Below are 18,696 nucleotides of genomic sequence, written 5' to 3' on the forward strand. Positions count from 1 at the left end.
ATCCACATCATTTTCCTCCCTCATGATGCCTTCCATTTTGTGAAGTGCACCAGTCCCTCCTGCAGCAAAGCACCCCCACAACATGATGCTGCCACCCCCATGCTTCAGGGTTGGGATGGTGTTCTTCAGCTTGCAAGCCTCCCCCTTTTTCCTCCAGACATAACGATGGTCATTATGGCCAAACTATTTTTGTTTCATCATACCAGAAGGCATTTCTTCAAAAAGTATGATCTTTGTCCCCATGTGCAGTTGCAAACCGTAGTCTGTTTTTTTATGGCGGTTTTGGAGCAGTGGCTTCTTCCTTGCTGAGTGGCCTTTCAGGTTATGTCGATATAGGACTCGTTTTACTGTGGATATAGATACTTTTGTACCCGTTTCCTCCAGCATCTTCACAAGGTCCTTTGCTCTTGTTCTGGGATTGATTTGCACTTTTCGCACCAAAGTACGTTCATCTCTAAGAGACAGAACGCCTCTCCTTCCTGAGCGGTATGATGGCTGCGTGGTCCCATGGTGTTTATACTTGCGTACTATTGTTTGTACAGATGAACGTGGTACCTTCAGGCGTTTGGAGATTGCTCACAAGGATGAACCAAATTATGTCAATTAGCCTATCAGAAGCTTCTAAAGCTATGACATCATTTTCTGGAATTTTCCAAGCTTTTTAAAAGGCACAGTCAACTTGGTGTATGTAAACTTCTGACACACTGGAATTGTGATACAGTGAATTATAAGTGAAATAATCTGTCTGTAAACAATTGTTGGAAAAATGACTTGTGTCATGCACACAGTAGATGTCCTAACCGACTTGCCAAAACTATAGTTTGTTAACAAGAAATTTGTGGAGTGGTTGAAAAACAAGTTTTAATGACTCCAACCTAAGTGTATGTAAACTTCCTACTTCAACTGTAGATGATGGTGAGGAGCGTGGGGGAGGGACTTATTACAGTACTCATTAATATGGTACTGTACTGCTGCACAGGCTAGGGTTGGGTAGAGGGGGATAATACAAAGCAGGATCATGGAGTTAGCCTGATAACTTGCCTAAATATTCTGGAAATAAATTATTATTAGAAAGATAAGCAGACCATGCCCCTTTTAAGCTTAACTCAACAACCAAAAACTCATAAGTCTAGCTTTATGAATAAGAAAATAACTAGTTATTTCTGGTTGTTTATCGAAGTTAGCTGGCTTACTCATTGATATTCCTTTCTTGTATACCCCTCTATCCAATACCAGGTCGTGTGAAACATAGGGGTTCTAAGTTAGATCCGGGTAGGATCAGTTAAGCCGTTTATATGGGAGTCGATGTAAAGATTGGATGACTCATACACTGGTGCATCTGGAGGCAGCTGGTTATGACTGGTGTGATTGTTTAAAATCAATGTAGGATGGAAGATGAAGGAGAGAGTCTCAAGCACCCTTTTTATATCCCAGCCTGCCTTTCAGAAACAGACTTCAGGAAAGCAGAAAGTAGCTTGTGGGCAAATCAATGTGCATCTCTTCCTCCTCTCATCCTCCTCCTCCTCCTCCTGCATCATTAACACACAGCGCCAGCCAGCCTCATTGCTATTCTACAGCCCTCCTCTGGTATCATTTCATTAAAAGGAATTTCACTTCCAGCGTGGCTTCCTAAAGCAGATATGGCTTTTAGATGGAGGATGGAAGCCTGGCAAGCTAGGGCAGAGCCAAACCTGGGAGCGATTTCCACCGCAACACCCGCAGCTAAGTCTGACACTGTCTGTGCACCCCCTCTCACTGACACACAGGGCTGCGGGAAACGGGGCCAATTTACACCTCCTCCGCCAAGAGTCTGGATGAATTTGCTAGCTTTCCACATGGCTGGCCAGCCAAATCACACACCTGTGGAAAATAGGCCCAGTGTCAATGCAGAGCTCAGAGCCCGAGAAGCTAGGTACTTACTGCCAGTGTCAGGTAACGGGAGGATGACGAGGAGCCAAATACATAACCACACTCTCAGAACAATCATATTACAGAGAGAGAGAGAGAGGCCGTTTTCACTTCACTTTGAGAGTGGCTGTGCTCAATGACACTGGAAGCTCTGCTCACTCTATAACTGTAACGAGGAACGGGAGCGAACAGGCAAAGAGGTGTGGCTGATAGAAAGACAACATTAAACTAACAAAGGCCCTTTACTCAAGCCTAGGTCAACACAGCCAAGGTCTCTACAGCTTCATGCCTGGCCATAGCACATTCATTTGCCCATCCCTCATATTGACTGGGAGAATCCATGGCGGCAGCATTGCTCAATGACATTTCTCCACACAGCGTTGAGCCAGAGAGAGAGAGGCCCGGGGAGCAGTGCGTGATAGGAGCCGAGGTGAGGCCAGACTGTTGGCTAGGATTAGCTCCATTATCAGGTGACAGGGTACACACTGTATGACATGTACCAGTGTTTCCACTATAGCTTTAGTCAGGCAAGGTGGGCCCCTCTTGACTTCCTCTGTAGCCCCCTGACTAAAATAAATGTCGTTTCAGTTAGAAATTTAAAAAGCAGCATGTGGGTAGGGGGTCTTTTCACTCCACTTGGCTTTTCCATAAGCATCAACTCTAATCAGAAAGTTCCAGAAATAGGGCGTCTCTCCAAAATGTGGCCAGCCTCAGAAAGGAGAACAGTTTGGAGAACCATAATACCCAAGCAGCAAAGGGATTAAAAGTTTGGCATGAGTGTAATTCAATTCCCTGTGTTAAAAAGAGTGTGCCGCCATATAATTGGAGCCCTACCAATCAAAAAGAGCCAATTTTCCACATGACTGACTACCAATGTGAGACTCACTAGTCAATGATCATTGGCACGCTCCACAGCCACAGAAGAGCCCCTCTCTGGAGAAGAGAAAGAAGCCTCAGAAGTTACTGTCGTAACTCAACACCACCATTACAGCGGATGCAGAAAGGCAGGTGATCTGGTGGTCTGGGAGAATCGTCAGTAGGTAGCAAACTACTCTGATGTCCTTAAAAAGACCAAGCACCACTGTCTACAGAGGCACAGTGGCTTACAATGGGGACTGACTGGGTTCCCTGTTTATAAATCGCGCTAGAGACAACACAGCAGAAACAACACGAGGCAGCGATCTGGAGTCAGTGGGAGAGATGTTTAACACGGTATAGTAGCACGCAGCTTGAGCCATGGTAATATCTTGGAAATACGCCTCCTGCTGTGGACCATCAAAGTTCATCCGGTAATATGTTTTTTAGCTTTAGTTGTGTACCAAGGCCAGACACGGGATCTCAGAGAGGCACACAGCTGTTTACATGTCTGCGGGGGGGGGGGGGGGGTGTGTGTGTGTGTGTGTGTGGTGTGTGTGTGTGTGTGTGTGTGTGTGTGTGTGTGTGTGTGTGTGTGTGTGTCCATCAAAGTCTGGCACAGATGCAATTAGACAATGGCAACCTAAAGCCTCTTCCTGCATGGCACCCGTCAGAGTAAAAGGATTATACATCAGATGAGACAGGGGTTTTCAAAGCCAAGCGTTTCCCTTGTCTATTGAATTAGAGGCCAGTCAGTGGCCTTAGCATAGTGGGAGAGAGAGGAGCGAGTGGAAAGGAGTTTGGCAAGGAGGCCCTGTATCGCAGTCACTCACTTCCTGCATCCCAAACGGCACCCTATTCCTTACATAGTGCACTACTTTTGACTAGAGCCCTGTGGGTCCTGGCCAGAAACAGTGCACTATATAGGGAATAAGGTGATCTTTAGGACACAGTCACCCTCTCCAGAGTTACAGATACAGGAAGAGAGGGGACTGAGTGCCCCCTCCCTCACATCCAACCCCACTTTCATTTTCAACAGTGTCCCCAGTTTTCATTGCCTAGCTTCAGACTACAAGGTCAAATTTTCCCCCCGGGAGAACGTGAGAGGAGCGCTGGGGCAGGGGAGCGGAGAGGCCTCTCCATCCAGCGATACGCCTGTCCCCGTCTATCCCATGGGAGTGGTGGTGACACCACTGGAGAGAGGAGGTCAAGTGGAGATTAACGAGGGAGGGCAGCTGCTGGCTTTTCAACACGTCTGGGGCTTGGGAGCGAGGGATCGGCGACTGACTGGAGCCGAGTGGGCGCGTGAGAGACAAGAGAGCATAGAGAAAAAGGAAAAGAGCGAGAGATAGCGAGCGAGGGAGAGGTAGAGCGAGAGAGATATTAAGCACACGAGAGGTTTCAGGGGGTCCCACCAGATTCAGCCATACAGGGATCCTTTCCCCTGGGTAACAGGTCCCAGAGAGAGAGAGAGACGGAAGGAAGAGGGCGAGAGAGAGGGGTGTGCTGGCTGGATAAAGGAGGGGCTGTGTGGAACAGGAGCCCCTTGCTTGTGGCCCTCCACGTATCAGCTGAGCCATCAGTCAGGCCTCTTCAGCACCTGTCCGCTCTCCCTCTCCCTTCCTGAGCCTGTCAGACACTGCTATTCCACTAATGACAGAAAAATACCCCACACTGCCCTGTGGTGGACAGATGGAGGGAGGGGAATGAGGGAGGGGAATGAGGGAGAGAAAGAGAGGAAACAGAGGCGAGGAAGAGAGAACAATTTATTAGAGGTTCCGTGACGGTCTATCCTTCAAAAACTAGAGAGGGTATGAAAGCCAAGAACTTGTTCCTCTTACCCGTGTCTGTGGGATCCCCGGGAGCGACCAGAGTAGTACGAGTACCCTGAGTAGGTGGACTCCGTGTCCATGGCGACGAAGGCCTTCCTCCCGGGCGATTGGCCAAGGGCCTCGCGGAGGTTGCTGGGCTTTGCCGCAGGCAGGCGCAGCGGGAGCTTGTGGGCAGTCTTGTCTGGTGGCAGGCGGAGCTTGCTCAGGAGATTGACAGAGGCCGCAAGCTGTCGGGGGTCAATCTTGAAAGCAACCCTGGGGGTTCCCGACTAGGAAACATCAACCTGGGGAGAAGACAGAGACAGACACGAGACACAGAGAGACAGAGAGAGACAGCCAGGTCTGGTCAGAGGACAGACATGGTGATCTACTACAGCCCAGTTGATACTGAAAGACGTGTGTTGCAGATATCTCTGGATAGCTGGGATCTCTGCACATAGCTTCCACTTTGCCTTTTTCTCTGGAATGAACATTCCAGGAGATAAATATGAGAAAAACACAACCGCTTCATTGAAGGAGCATTTTCTACAATTCCCATTAGGCAGGCTGGGGAAATCATTATTTTAATGAAGATTGTGCGATTCCTCCCACACACACACCAATTGAAGCTTGACACAGGAGAGCCTTGAAACCATCAGACTATTTTCAGTTGATTCTAATATAAAAGGTAAATTGTGAAAGGCTCTTCTAACCTCCTTGGCAACTCAAACCTACAGTAGTTCACATAGAGTTTAAGCACTAAGCACAGCCACAAACAACAGAACAGCAGCAGACCTAGCTATGAATCCCTCCCTTGAAGAATAGACCTTTCCACAGACAGACTGGCCTATGAGAAGAGAGACTGAATTGGAATGTTGTGCAGAAGATGCAGGTCTACGTTTGGAGCTTCAACAAAACAATAGTCGGATGGAGAGCAAAACCCCACTGCCCTCGCCTACCCCGGTCTCCCCACTGCCCTCGCCTACCCCGGTCTCCCCACTGCCCTCTCCTACCCCAGTCTCCCCTCGCCAACCCGGGTCTCCCCTCAATTACCCCGGCGTCCCCTCACCTACCCCGGTCTCCCCTAACCTACCCCGGTCTCCCCTCACCTACCCCGGTCTCCCCCTCCCAGCCTACCCCGGTCTCCCCCTGCCCACCTACCCCGGTCTCCCCTCACCTACCCGGTCTCCCCACTGCCCTCTCCTACCCCGGTCCCCCCACTGCCCTCTCCTACCCTGGTCTCCCCTCACCTACACCGGTCTCCCCACTGCCCTCGACTACCCCGGTCTCCCCACTGCCCTCGCCTACCCCGGTCCCCCCACTGCCCTCTCCTACCCCGGTCTCCCCACTGCCCTCTCCTACCCTGGTCTCCCCACGCCTACCCCGGTCTCCCCTCGCCTACCCCGGTCTCCCCTCACCTACCCCGGTCTCCCCTCACCTACCCCGGTCTCCCCACTGCCCTGGCCTACCCCGGTCCCCCACTGCCCTCCTCTACCCCGGTCTCCCCGCACCTACCCCGGTCTCCCCACTGCCCTTTCCTACCCCGGTCCCCCCACTGCCCTCTCCTACCCTGGTCTCCCCTCACCTACCCCGGTCTCCCCACTGCCCTCGACTACCCCGGTCTCCCCACTGCCCTCGACTACCCCGGTCTCCCCACTGCCCTCGCCTACCCCGGCATCCCCACGCCTACCCCGGTCTCCCCACGCCTACCCCGGTCCCCCCACTGCCCTCTCCTAACCTGGTCTCCCCACGCCTACCCCGGTCCCCCCACTGCCCTCTCCTAACCTGGTCTCCCCACACCTACCCCGGTCCCCCCACTGCCCTCTCCTAACCTGGTCTCCCCACGCCTACCCCGGTCCCCCCACTGCCCTCGCCTACCCCTGTCCCCCCACTGCCCTCGCCTACCCTGTTCTCCCCACGCCTACCCCGGTCCCCCCACTGCCCTCTTCTACCCTGGTCTCCCCACACCTACCCCGGTCCCCCCACTGCCCTCTCCTACCCCGGTCTCCCCACGCCTACCCCGGTCCCCCCACTGCCCTCTCCTACCCTGGTCTCCCCACGCCTACCCCGGTCCCCCCACTGCCCTCTCCTACCCTGGTCTCCCCACGCCTACCCCGGTCCCCCCACTCCCCTTTCCTACCCTGGTCTCCCCACGCCTACCACGGTCCCCCCACTGCCCTCACCTACCCTGGTCTCCCCACCCCTACCCCGGTCCCCCCACTGCCCTCTCCTACCCTGGTCTCCCCACACCTACCCCGGTCCCCCCACTGCCCTCTCCTACCCTGGTCTCCCCACGCCTACCCCGGTACCCCACTGCCCTCTCCTACCCCGGTCCCCCCACTGCCCCCTCCTACCCTGGTCTCCCCACGCCTACCCCGGTACCCCCACTGCCCTCTCCTACCCTGGTCTCCCCACGCCTACCCCGGTACCCCCACTGCCCTCTCCTACCCTGGTCTCCCCACGCCTACCCCGGTACCCCCACTGCCCTCTCCTACCCTGGTCTCCCCACGCCTACCCCGGTCCCCCCACTGCCCTCTCCTACCCTGGTCTCCCCACGCCTACCCCTGTCCCCCCACTGCCCTCGCCTACCCCGGTCCCCCCACTGCCCTCTCCTACCCTGGTCTCCCCACACCTACCCCGGTCCCCCCACTGCCCTCTCCTACCCTGGTCTCCCCACGCCTACCCCGGTACCCCACTGCCCTCTCCTACCCCGGTCCCCCCACTGCCCCCTCCTACCCTGGTCTCCCCACGCCCTACCCCGGTACCCCCACTGCCCTCTCCTACCCTGGTCTCCCCACGCCTACCCCGGTACCCCCACTGCCCTCTCCTACCCTGGTCTCCCCACGCCTACCCCGGTACCCCCACTGCCCTCTCCTACCCTGGTCTCCCCACGCCTACCCCGGTCCCCCCACTGCCCTCTCCTACCCTGGTCTCCCCACGCCTACCCCTGTCCCCCCACTGCCCTCGCCTACCCCTGTCCCCCCACTGCCCTCGCCTACCCCGGTCCCCCCACTGCCCTCGCCTACCCCGGTCCCCCCACTGCCCTCGCCTACCCCGGTCCCCCCACTGCCCTCGCCTACCCCGGTCCCCCCACTGCCCTCGCCTACCCCGGTCCCCCCACTGCCCTCGCCTACCCCGGTCCCCCCACTGCCCTCGCCTACCCCGGTCCCCCCACTGCCCTCGCCTACCTTGGTCCCCCCCCTCCCTCCTCCACCACCACACTCCAGCCTTATCAATGAGAGCCCAGAGGGAAATCTGGCAGTGACCAGCTCCAGCAGCGAGGCGAGGAAGCTTCTCCTCTCTTCCATTCCACTAGCGTGACATCATCACACAGACAAAGTGCTCCAGGTGAAACAACCAAACACTATCACATTATTAAACCAAGAAGCTTTCAGAGGGGAATTGAGACAACCAACTCAACACCACACAAACAGATACCGTAAAATATTGAATATAGCTTCAGGCCTATATTCTGTGTTTAAGTCTATAATCTTGGAAACATTCTTTCCCAAGAGGATCAATCTCCCAGAAAAATGCTAAAAACCTGTGTGGATGCAGAGGAGGACCAGAACTCAAACATCAAGTGGATTTCAATATCAAAAGGCAGAACAAAAAAAAGTCCATACCATTAGTTCTACTCCCAGGCCTGGCTAAAGACTTTACAGCATCCACTAGGAGATGCAGGTCTGATAAGAGCGTTTATTGGGTGCCCTTGATTTGAATTGACTACATATACAGGAGGATATGATTTAACAGTTGTTAAATGACTAAAGATAAGAGGGAACAGAGGGGAGTGAACAGAGTGAAAAGGAAAGAGTAGAAACAGACATAGTGAAATAACGAGATTACGATTACGCACATGGCTGAGTAACAATGCATGGGGAAACAGAGAGACAAGTGAGTTGTGGCGTACACTCCTTCGGGGCAGGGAGAGCTGGGGACGGGCGTACACACACACACACACACACACACACACACACACACAGCAGGTAAACCATCACGGCTGAGGGCATATAGGGAGGTGAGGGGTTGGTTCTCTGTGGCATCAGAAATGGGACCTCATCCAGACAGAGCCTCTAACAGCCGGAGGTAACGGGACAGGAAGGTGAACGGAGCGCGTGACATAAACTCACAATGCAATAATATGGCAGAAGAACTGATAAACCCAAGTTTGCAAAGTACATTTCTCAACAACACCAACATCATTCATTCTCTAACGCTAAGGATTCGATTTTGACCTAGAACCATCCAATCACATTTAAAGAAGAATTCAATGAAAATGTAGCATTTCAGAAAGGAGCGTTGACTAAGTGATAACATATTTTGTATTGTAACACAGGTGATAAATAATGTATCCAGCACAGGAGGTTGGTGGCACCTTAATTGGGGAGGACGGGCTTGTGGTAATGACTGGAGCAGAATGAGTGGAATGGTATCAAACACATTAAAACACATGGTTTCCACGTGTTTGATGTCATTCCATTTACTCCATTCCAGCCATTATTATGAGCTGACCTCCCCTCAGCAGCCTCCTGTGGTATACAGCTGCTTGTATTGGGCCAAAATCCCTAGTGAACTCTTCAATGTAAACAAGGAGCTGAAGGAGAGAGGTTAAGTTGAACATTGTTTAATTTACAAACATATCCCAGAAACGAGCACACTCACTGGGCCGTACACTTAAAGCATGCCACCTCCCATGACCCCTTGCAGCAGAGGAAGTCCACTCTAACTGACCCAGATCTGTTGTGAAATTAACCAGAGGACTACAGTCACCACTCTCCGTCTCCACCACAGTCACGTCCTGCTGTCCTGACGTGTTTGGAGTCAGCAGTATGCGTGCTCATTCAAACACAGTTTTTCTTCCGTCCCTCTCCTTGTCCCTACCTGGGCTTGAACCAGGGACCCTCTGCACACATCAACAACTGCCTCCCTGGAAGCATCGTTACCCATCACTCCACAAAAGCTGCGGAAACAACTACTTCGTGGTCTCAGTGCCAGTGACGACTGAAACTCTATTAGCGTGCACCCCGCTAACTAGCTAGCCATTTCACACCGATTACACAAGCAAAGCACACTTGTGCACACATTAACTACCGCAGCAGTCACAACGGAAGCCATGGGAAGTAGAGCGGGGCTCGAACTCTCCCTTGGGGCACTCCTTGTTTTCATCCTGCTGCTTTCATAACCACATTTGTTCCAGTCGTTTCATTGAAAAGAGCTGATCATCCAAGATACTGCCCCGTGCCATCTTATCTGCCACTTAGAAGGTAAAACTATAGAAATACTAGAAACTAGTGGCCGTTGGGGTGAATGTAAACAATGACCCATATAGTGTGTGTGTGTCTGTGTGTGCTTTTAAACATCTGAATCATCGGAGGGAATACTGAACAACATGATAACAAACCTCTCTAAAGCCGTTTTATTCTACTGAAGAGCCAGCTGCCAGCCCAGTCACTGTGCCAGTTAGGCAAGCAAAATAGCTCTGGTGTGAGAGACAGAAAGGCTGCTTTTAGACAGGTAGCACAATTCTGATCTTTTTTTTTACTAATTAACCAATCAGAGAGCCACTAAAATATCTGATGTGATTGGTCAAAAGACCAGGCAGGACAATCCAGACTCTGGCCAGAGTAAAGCAGGGCTACAGACAGACTACACACACTCTGGCCAGGATCATGCAAGATCACACACACTCTGGCCAGGATAATGCAAGATTACAGACACTCTGGCCAGGGTAAGGCAGGGCTACAGACAGACTACACACACTCTGGCCAGGGTAATGCAAGATTACAGACACTCTGGCCAGGGTAAGGCAGGGCTACAGACAGACTACACACACTCTGGCCAGGGTAATGCAAGATTACAGACACTCTGGCCAGGGTAAGGCAGGGCTACAGACGCTGTGGCTAGGATATGGCAGAGGGCCTTGGTTGAGGACTACAGATACTGCTACAGGAGCAGACAGAGGCCAGACAGAGGCCAGACAGAGGCCAGACAGAGGCCAGACAGAGGCCAGACAGAGGCCAGACAGAGGCCAGACAGAGGCCAGACAGAGGCCAGAGTAAATAAGGCTGGTTCTACAGAGAGCATCACAGAGGTATTTCCATCTCCTGTGCTAATCCTTTTAAGAACGAGGGATGAAACAGGGATTAACAGGGTTAAATAGATGGTGGTCGGGTCCCTGTCAGGATGGGGGTCAGAGAGAGAATACCACAACCACCTTGCCAGTCACCACCTGCCCAACAGCCCAGCTAAGCTGCTTTATGTCAACGAATTTGGCCGAAATGGGTTTCAATTGAAGATTTTGGTGACTGAAGGCAGCTTTGAAGGCTGTATTCAACAGATCTATAAGGGAAACACTAATCTGGTCCCTGGTCTTTACTTAAGAGTGGTGCCAGTGGCCGTTCAGCACTAAAGCTGAAGCCGCTGTGCCACCCCTCCCCACACACTACTTAGGGAAGCCATCAGGTTATCCGCGGCAGCCGAAGCCAGCAGCGTTTGCCTGCCTCTGATTAGGTCTATGGCGGGACAAGCTGGCAGCGGCCCAGAGCCTGCCAATGAGAGCCTCCTTGTTTATCTTCCTCCATTTAGTCGCTCTTTTCTTTTTTACACTGGATAAACATCCTCTCACTATGAAGGACCACACCCTCATAGAGCCGGGAGAGAGAGGCATGGGGACTGATCTGCAGGGTAGAGACACACACACACACACACACAGGTGTGACTCTGTGGGATTCATGCTTGAGGAACTGCGGGAGTGTAAACACCCATGAGTGAAACGCACAGGATCACAAACATGCGGCAGCACACCATCAACGCAAAGATACAAGAAAACAACCATCTAACCAGCACGCGCATAAACAAAGCCGCATCAAGTGCCTGCTAACCAAACCCAGACAGATCCTCAAGACCCCCCACAGCACATCCAACACATCCTTCTTCCCCCAGAGCAGCTTGTAGTAACAGTCTCTTGATAACAGAGCAAACAAAACGACAACAGACCAACACAGGAACAATAAGGTGAGGTCTTGTAGTTCATTCCTTGTGAAAAAAACTAACATTTGTATTGCCTTTTTCTTCTTTACGTAAAAGGTTGTTTCTTCATTCATGGTTTCCACAGCGACAGTGATTGGTTGGAATTAGAAGACGACCAAGCTTCGGGCTCCAAAGACAGTAATCTAATCCCACTGTATATGACAGCCTAATTTACAGATCCTTCACTACTCACAGCCTTTAATAGGAGATGGGAACTCTCTCCAAACTGGGGAAGAGACAAACTCGGCTACTGTACTTTCCCAAAAGGATAGCTTAATTCTCTCTAGTGACCGAGTCTAAGCACAAGGCTCTGCCAACTGGGGAAGGTATTCAGGAACAAAGGGGAGCCCTGACTGAAGCCATATCCTGTGCTAGCCTGTGACCAGGAAGTACAGCTGTGCCATGTGCCCAACAGAGCCCCTCCCACACCTCACCACAACATAAACAAAGGGCCTATTAAAAGCTCATCATCATTAGCAGCCAATGATATGTCTGACCTTCATTAGCCAAAGATAGTCTGTAACCCATCTCCTCTGACAGAGTGAATGGATCAGGCGTTGCACTGGCCTGGTTTTCCAGCTAGGCCATACGTATCAGAGGCAAACAGCTGTGTTGTGGTGGTGCGGATGTGAGGAACTAAGACCTTTAGCTGAGATACAGAGAGGAGCGTTCCAATCACTGGAGGACAAAATGACAACACTGACATTTGTACAAGCAGCTCCCGACGAGACACGCACTTCCTGCCCTGTTTTTTTTTCACATGAAACAATATTCATCGAGTATGCATGCACACGCATACCTGCACACATACTGTACACACACATCCAATCATACTTCTCACTGTAAAATCTACTTGGACTCTATTAAATCCAAGCTAACACAAGCGTAATGAAAGACAAGCTGAACACGGGAGAGATGACGACTTATTAAGGTAACATAATTCATCTGAGATGCCCGGAGGGGGGGGGGGGGGGGGGGGGGGGGGGTACGACCGAGGGAAGAAACACGAGTCAGCGACTAAATGTGTTCCTCGGAATCACATGGTGATCGAGATGCTGTCCATGGAGCAAATGAACCCATTAATTATATCAACATTCCAGAATGTCACCCTCTCCACCGGCCATTCATTAGTGTCAGAGATTCAGAGAAACAGAGGCCCAAATGGAACCCTATTCCCTTTATAGTGCACTAACTTTGACCAGGGCGCATACGGCTCTGGTCAAAAGTAGTGTGCTATATAGGGAATACAGCGTCCTATGGGCCCTGGTCAAAAGTACTGCACTATAAAAGGGAAGAGGGTGCCATTTTGGGACTCACAAGAGATGCAGACACCACAGGTTATTAAGGCTGAGTTCAGACAGGCTGCTCTATTCTGATCTTTTTCCCCCCCTAATTGGTCTTTCGACCAATCAGATCAGCTCTGAAAAAGATCTGTTCTGGGCTGCCTGTCTAAACACAGCCTTAGAGCCAAAAGAGACAGCTCTCATAGTGCATGAGGAGCATAACAATTAAGCTGGGATTTCGCTATATAAAATAAGCTCAAAAAGAGGAGAAAGCACTGCGTAATGAAAGAGCTAGAATCCAAGGTGTTACTGTTACTGTAATGTTGCAGCAGTGTTACTGTGTGTGTTGCAGTACTTTGGCTTCCAAACATACTGGATTAAATTAAGATGAAGAACCACCTTCTTGCTGATGTATGTACTTAGTATGTCATACATTATCTAAGATTATGGCGAAAGATATCCTCTTGGACTTTTTCCCAGGATGCAGCTGTCTCTCTATACTTCTGTAGCTGAGCAGAGGCACTTGATCTGTGATTACTCCTTCAAGCAATTCCCACCTGGTTTGCAATCACATCTCTCTTGATCACCGACACAAAGACCACAATACTACACCTAAAGCTCTCACAGGGGCAGTATCCCTCCCCCATCCATGTTGATGATCACTCACACTAGGAGCTTTTGACAGTTATCATGTCATCACCTTTAAAATATTCTCTTTGCAAATGTGAAGAGACACACAAACTGAAGCCATTCAGCCTACCAGAATGGAGAGAGCTGCAGGAGGAGGCCATGTTCAAATCGCACAAGGAAACGACCGACAATCACATTTCGACAGGGAGATATTGACGTTTTCACTATTGAGTGTGTTCTCTCGTCAGAGACGTGTCAGTCATGTTGAACAACACAAAGGGAGTTTCATTGTTCAGCGTTTCCTAAGCACGACCACCAACCATCCATCCTGGTTCCTTACTGCAACTGGGGGAGGGGGAGCGAGACTGCTGGTCTGTACAATGCTCATAGCCGTGGAGTTTCAATAGAGCTGTATATCGGAGTCAATTCCATCTGAACAGCTAGAGAATGTAGGTAGGTTAGCTACATCGTCTTCACACAGTCTGCAAATTATTATTATGAAGTCATCTTAAACACTGAGTAAATGTGTTGGTTTGTTTATTCAACACAGAGGAATACCATCTACTATGGTCCTTCACAGGCTGTCCAGCTGAATTACCATACCGGTCTATTGTATGTTTTGGGATTTTCTGGTCTGGGTGACACTCAATGGCATCACTATGTTACATATTCCAAGTTCAGCGTAGTTTAGAACGCCCAAATGAAATGTTGGATTATTATAAAATGTATTAGGTTTTAACAACATTGTCTTGAACAATGTTCCAACAAAACCCTACCTCGTTGGCGAGAAAAACGTCCAGACTACATTCAGAATACAAAACACTGACAGTCCATAAGGTTCAGGTAGCACTTTACATTACATTGTTACACCTATACTACAGCCTGGCTGACACCAAGCATGTGGTGAAGGAAAATCATGTGAATCCTACTCATTTATTCCCTACTCTACCTAATGCAAAGTGCTAGTTTTCGGATTTGGACTGTCATTTTCATACAACAGCATAATCAGACTGTAGTGAAGCTATACAGCTGTTTCTCTGCCCGACCCTACCTGTAACCCAAATGGCAGACTTCCATAGGAAACTCCCTGGTCTCTGTAAGGCCTCCTGAGCCCTGCCCAGACAGTTGGTTCGATAACTAAAATATTCAAACACTAAAGAGCAAGCTAATGTTTATGGATAAACATTTACGAAACGAAACTGTCGGCACGCGAGTGAATGATATCAATGAACCATTGTTTCTGGAGACGCAACGCTGTCGCTGATGGTAACAAGATAACCAGACTGAACTACAAACGAATTCGGTCAACCGTGTGCAGAAAGTGGTTCAAAGTTAAGTCCTAAGATTTGTTTGAGACTTTAGAGTTAGGTTATTATTGAAGCGATCGAATGGAACAACAAGCGACTATTGTCATTCTATTTGTAACGCTTTAGAAAACATGAAGTCCTGCTCTACATGACTTTAACGGGTTAACTTTGCACCCTACGTTGACTGACTGCAGTCCTTTGGGTTGAGGGAATTCTAAATCACATTTTCTCTCCACATGCAGCCTACAGCTCATGTAGCGTATTAGAAAAAACAAACGGTTACTCGTAGGTTGTACTGTTGAAATACAATGTAGGCCTGTCTACCTGTAAAACAAAAAAAACTAATTTTCACCGAAGAAAAATAAGTAGTAGTGTAGCTTACATGAAGCAGGAACAAGCCAACCAAACTCCCAATTTACATCGGGCTCAATCGCACTCATAAAATACAGCGAACAACTCAACGTGGGATGCAGACGTTGGAATTCCGACTGGTTCGCGCACGGCTACTCACCTTCACTGGAGGTAAACCATTCCGAGAAGAGATTTCATCCAGAAATGTAAATGAAATAGTTCTCCCTTCGAGCACACGGTACAGTCAGGGACCAGCCCGGGTTCAAGCCGTTGTACAGGGGGCAGCACTTACATGATGAGAGAAAGGGAAATGTGTAGTGCGAGAATAGTGCGCTAGGGGGGAATGGTGACGGCTGTGAAGTGTGAACTGTCAAGTGATTACAGTAGACTTGTACAATGCAAATATAGTCAAATAGGATAAAACCGCAGGACCAAATGACTTGGGAAAATCTCCTTTACTTGTCTGACAGGTAGGCTACAGGTGTTTGTAATTCATTTCTGATTCAGAGTCCAGTTCACACCCACATTTCAAAGTTGTGTTTTGCGCTGACCAAACATATAACACCTCCAGTGAGTGTCAGAAACACCGGCAGCTAGGCTCTGTTAGGGGGACATGTCACAAATGGCTGAAGTGGGACAAGTGACAGGAGAGTGAAAATAGCTTAGGGTTTGGTGCCATGGAAACCAGGCAAAGTAAAACAACATTAACCCTCCTGTCTCCGCTGGATGTTTTCAGTGAAGTGCACATTCCATGCATTGCATTCTTATAAGTCATGTACGCATTTAGCGTAGCCTAACTGTAATTTATTAGTCCGAATATGAACATTCAAACCAAATTGTATTGGTCACATACACATGGTTGGCAGTTATTGCGAGTGTAGCGAAATGCTTGTGCATCTAGTCCCGACAGTGCAGCAATATCTAACAAGTAATATCAAACAATTCCACAACAGATAGCTAATACGCACTACTCTAAGTAAAGGAATGGAATAACAATATTTAAATCTAATTATATGGATGAGCAATGACAGAGGCTAAGATGCAATAAATAGTATAGAATACAGTATATACATATGAGATGAGTAACGAAAGATATGTAAACATTATTTAAGTGGCATTATTAAAGTGATTAGTGTACCATTTCTTAAAGTGGCCAATGATTTCAAGTCTGTATGTAGGCAGCAGCCTCTCTGTGCTAGTGATGGCTGTTTAACAGTCTGATGGCCTTGAGATAGAAGCTGTTTTTCAGTCTCTCAGTCCCAGCTTTGATGCACCTGTAGTGACCTCACCTTCTGGATGATAGCGGGGGTGAACAGGCAGTGGCTCGGGTGGTTGTTGTCCTAGATTATCTTTTTTGGCCTTCCTGTGACATAGAGTGCTGTAGGTGTCCTGGAGGGCAGGTAGTTTGTCCCCGGTGATGCGTTGTGCAGACCTCACCACCCTCTGGAGATCCCTGTGGTTGTGGGCGGTGCATTCACGAGGCTTATCCCATTATATCGATTCCTATAATAATGAAATGTATCCTGTAATATAAAGTGACATCCTCTTGCTTGAGTACCATCATGGTTTATCTCATTGCAACATGAACAAAGCAGGTGAGTGATTAGCATCATGTTTTATCAGTGCAGTCCATCGGACCTTAGAGAGAAATAGTAGGGTGCTTGGTTCCAGTCAGTGAAAGACAACAATGAGCTCAGTGAAGCCTTAGAGCTGGCTCTTAAAGGGGAATGTAAATAATGTGGGTTTTTTTCTTCCCTCAGACCTCCAGAGCCTCTATGCTAGTCAAGGTCAGATGATGTCAATGATGTGTCAGTCTGCAAAATACCCTCAGAGCGCCTCATTGGCAAGGAGTCTGCTCTGAAGACCAATCGATTCTCAACTATTTCACCTCTCCGCCAACCAGATGCGTGGAACAGGAAATACTAGGAACTGTTCCAAAAGTGTTTAGTGTATTATCCATTTATAATACAAATATAAATCAAATCTAACGCAACAAAGCTGCTGAGCAAGGAGATGACATCATGTGATGACATGTGTATTGTGGCCTCTTCAGGCCCCCACCTCAAAAAAATACCTCCTCCCCTCAGCAGAGAATAAAGGTCATGACCGGGACATGACCCCCTGATCCTTCCTTTCTGTCCCTCCCCACTGAGGGCCAGGCAAACACAGAGGCTGGGGAAAGGAGGTTAACTGGCCAAATAACTATCCGTTACTAGCAAGTACATAATGTTATTCTAAGGTTCAATGAATGGTGAGGTTGATAAAAGTGGATCATCGAGGTTATTTATCTGTATGTTGATAGAAACATGAGGTGAAAACAAGAAGGCATAAGACGACCAATATGCTTCTAAAACTCACTCGTCACACAGTTACATCATTTAGCAGACAGTCTTATCCAGAGCAACTTACTGGAGAAATTAGGGTTAAGTGCCTTGCTCAAGAGTACAGACAGATTTTTCACCTAGTTGGTTCTGAGATTCAAACCAGCAACCTTTCAGTTATTGGGCCAAAGCTCTTAACTACTAGGCTACCTGCCGCATATTAGTCAAGGTCGATTCCTGAGACTATATGACATGTTTGGTCAATAGCCTGAATACCTCATTATAACAGAACATTAAATTGAGCATTGGGTTTTGTCAGATTTTAAGGTTAGTGCGCCCCGCTCTGGCCATATAAGAGTAGTACAGTTTCATTACAGTATAACGTGCAGCGCTGCACAAGCTGTTCCTTTCCAAAGAAGGTGCCTTTGTGAATTGCCTTTGGGATGCTGAGACCACCTTATGTTGTTGTTTTTAATATATATTGGGGTTTGAGATAATGTTTTATGTTGGCAAGGATAGATAAATAGCATGACCTTTAGAATAGTTTGTTTTACTTTAGTTTTATACTTTGATAATCAACATGTGAACCATTTTGTGTCATATTTTGCAATATTTTTGCATTAAAAAAAAGTCCTACTGGCCATCTTTAACTAATTCTAAACACCGGCTAACAGCAACAAGAACAAACTATATTGGCAATTTATTATCATTGCAAGTTTGCAAACAACATTTTCTTGATTTTCTCAAGTCAGCATTCATTCATTAAATAGGACAGCATAAGTTGACTAAAGAGACCCCTCACCAATCAATCATTTTGTGTGAAAGCAGCGAATCTGATTAGACAGTTCTATGGATGTGCGAGACATTTAACTAGGCACGCGTGTGGGGAGTCACAGCACCCACCATCAGATTTTACTTTTATTCATGAAGGTAAGCGTCGCGTGCAGATGGTCTCTATTGAGCATGCAAGGTGGGCCCATGAGATCATTACATTTAGTGTTCGGAAGATGGATGGATCCCTCCCCGAAGACACACAGTTTATGAGTTTAGGGATTTTGGTAAAAAGAAAAAAGAGAAATGAAGGCATGTAAAATGAAGACGAAGTGAAAAGAGATGCAGCTTATGAGACCCACACACACACACAAGCACACGCAAACACCACACACACACACATGAACACACATCAACAAGGATGTTA

The 18,696-nt window shown here is 48.8% G+C and overlaps 1 protein-coding gene across 2 annotated transcripts in view; it reads right to left on the reverse strand.

The window, feature by feature from the left end:
* Positions 1-15,527, reverse strand: part of LOC106575319 (vang-like protein 1) — a 56,377-nt gene extending 40,850 nt beyond the window's left edge. For both annotated transcript variants that reach the window (XM_014151785.3, XM_014151782.3), the window contains exons 1-2: positions 15,338-15,527; positions 4,605-4,879 (exon numbers count right to left, since the gene is read on the reverse strand). In XM_014151785.3, the coding sequence (XP_014007260.3) occupies positions 4,605-4,675 (71 nt within the window). In that variant the 5' untranslated portion in view covers positions 4,676-4,879; positions 15,338-15,527. The remainder of the gene's footprint in view (positions 1-4,604; positions 4,880-15,337) is intronic.
* Between the last annotated feature and the right edge of the window lie 3,169 nt (positions 15,528-18,696).

This window comes from Salmo salar, chromosome 17 (genome assembly GCF_965601325.2).
Source record: "Salmo salar chromosome 17, fSalSal1, whole genome shotgun sequence".
Classification (NCBI taxonomy): domain Eukaryota; kingdom Metazoa; phylum Chordata; class Actinopteri; order Salmoniformes; family Salmonidae; genus Salmo; species Salmo salar.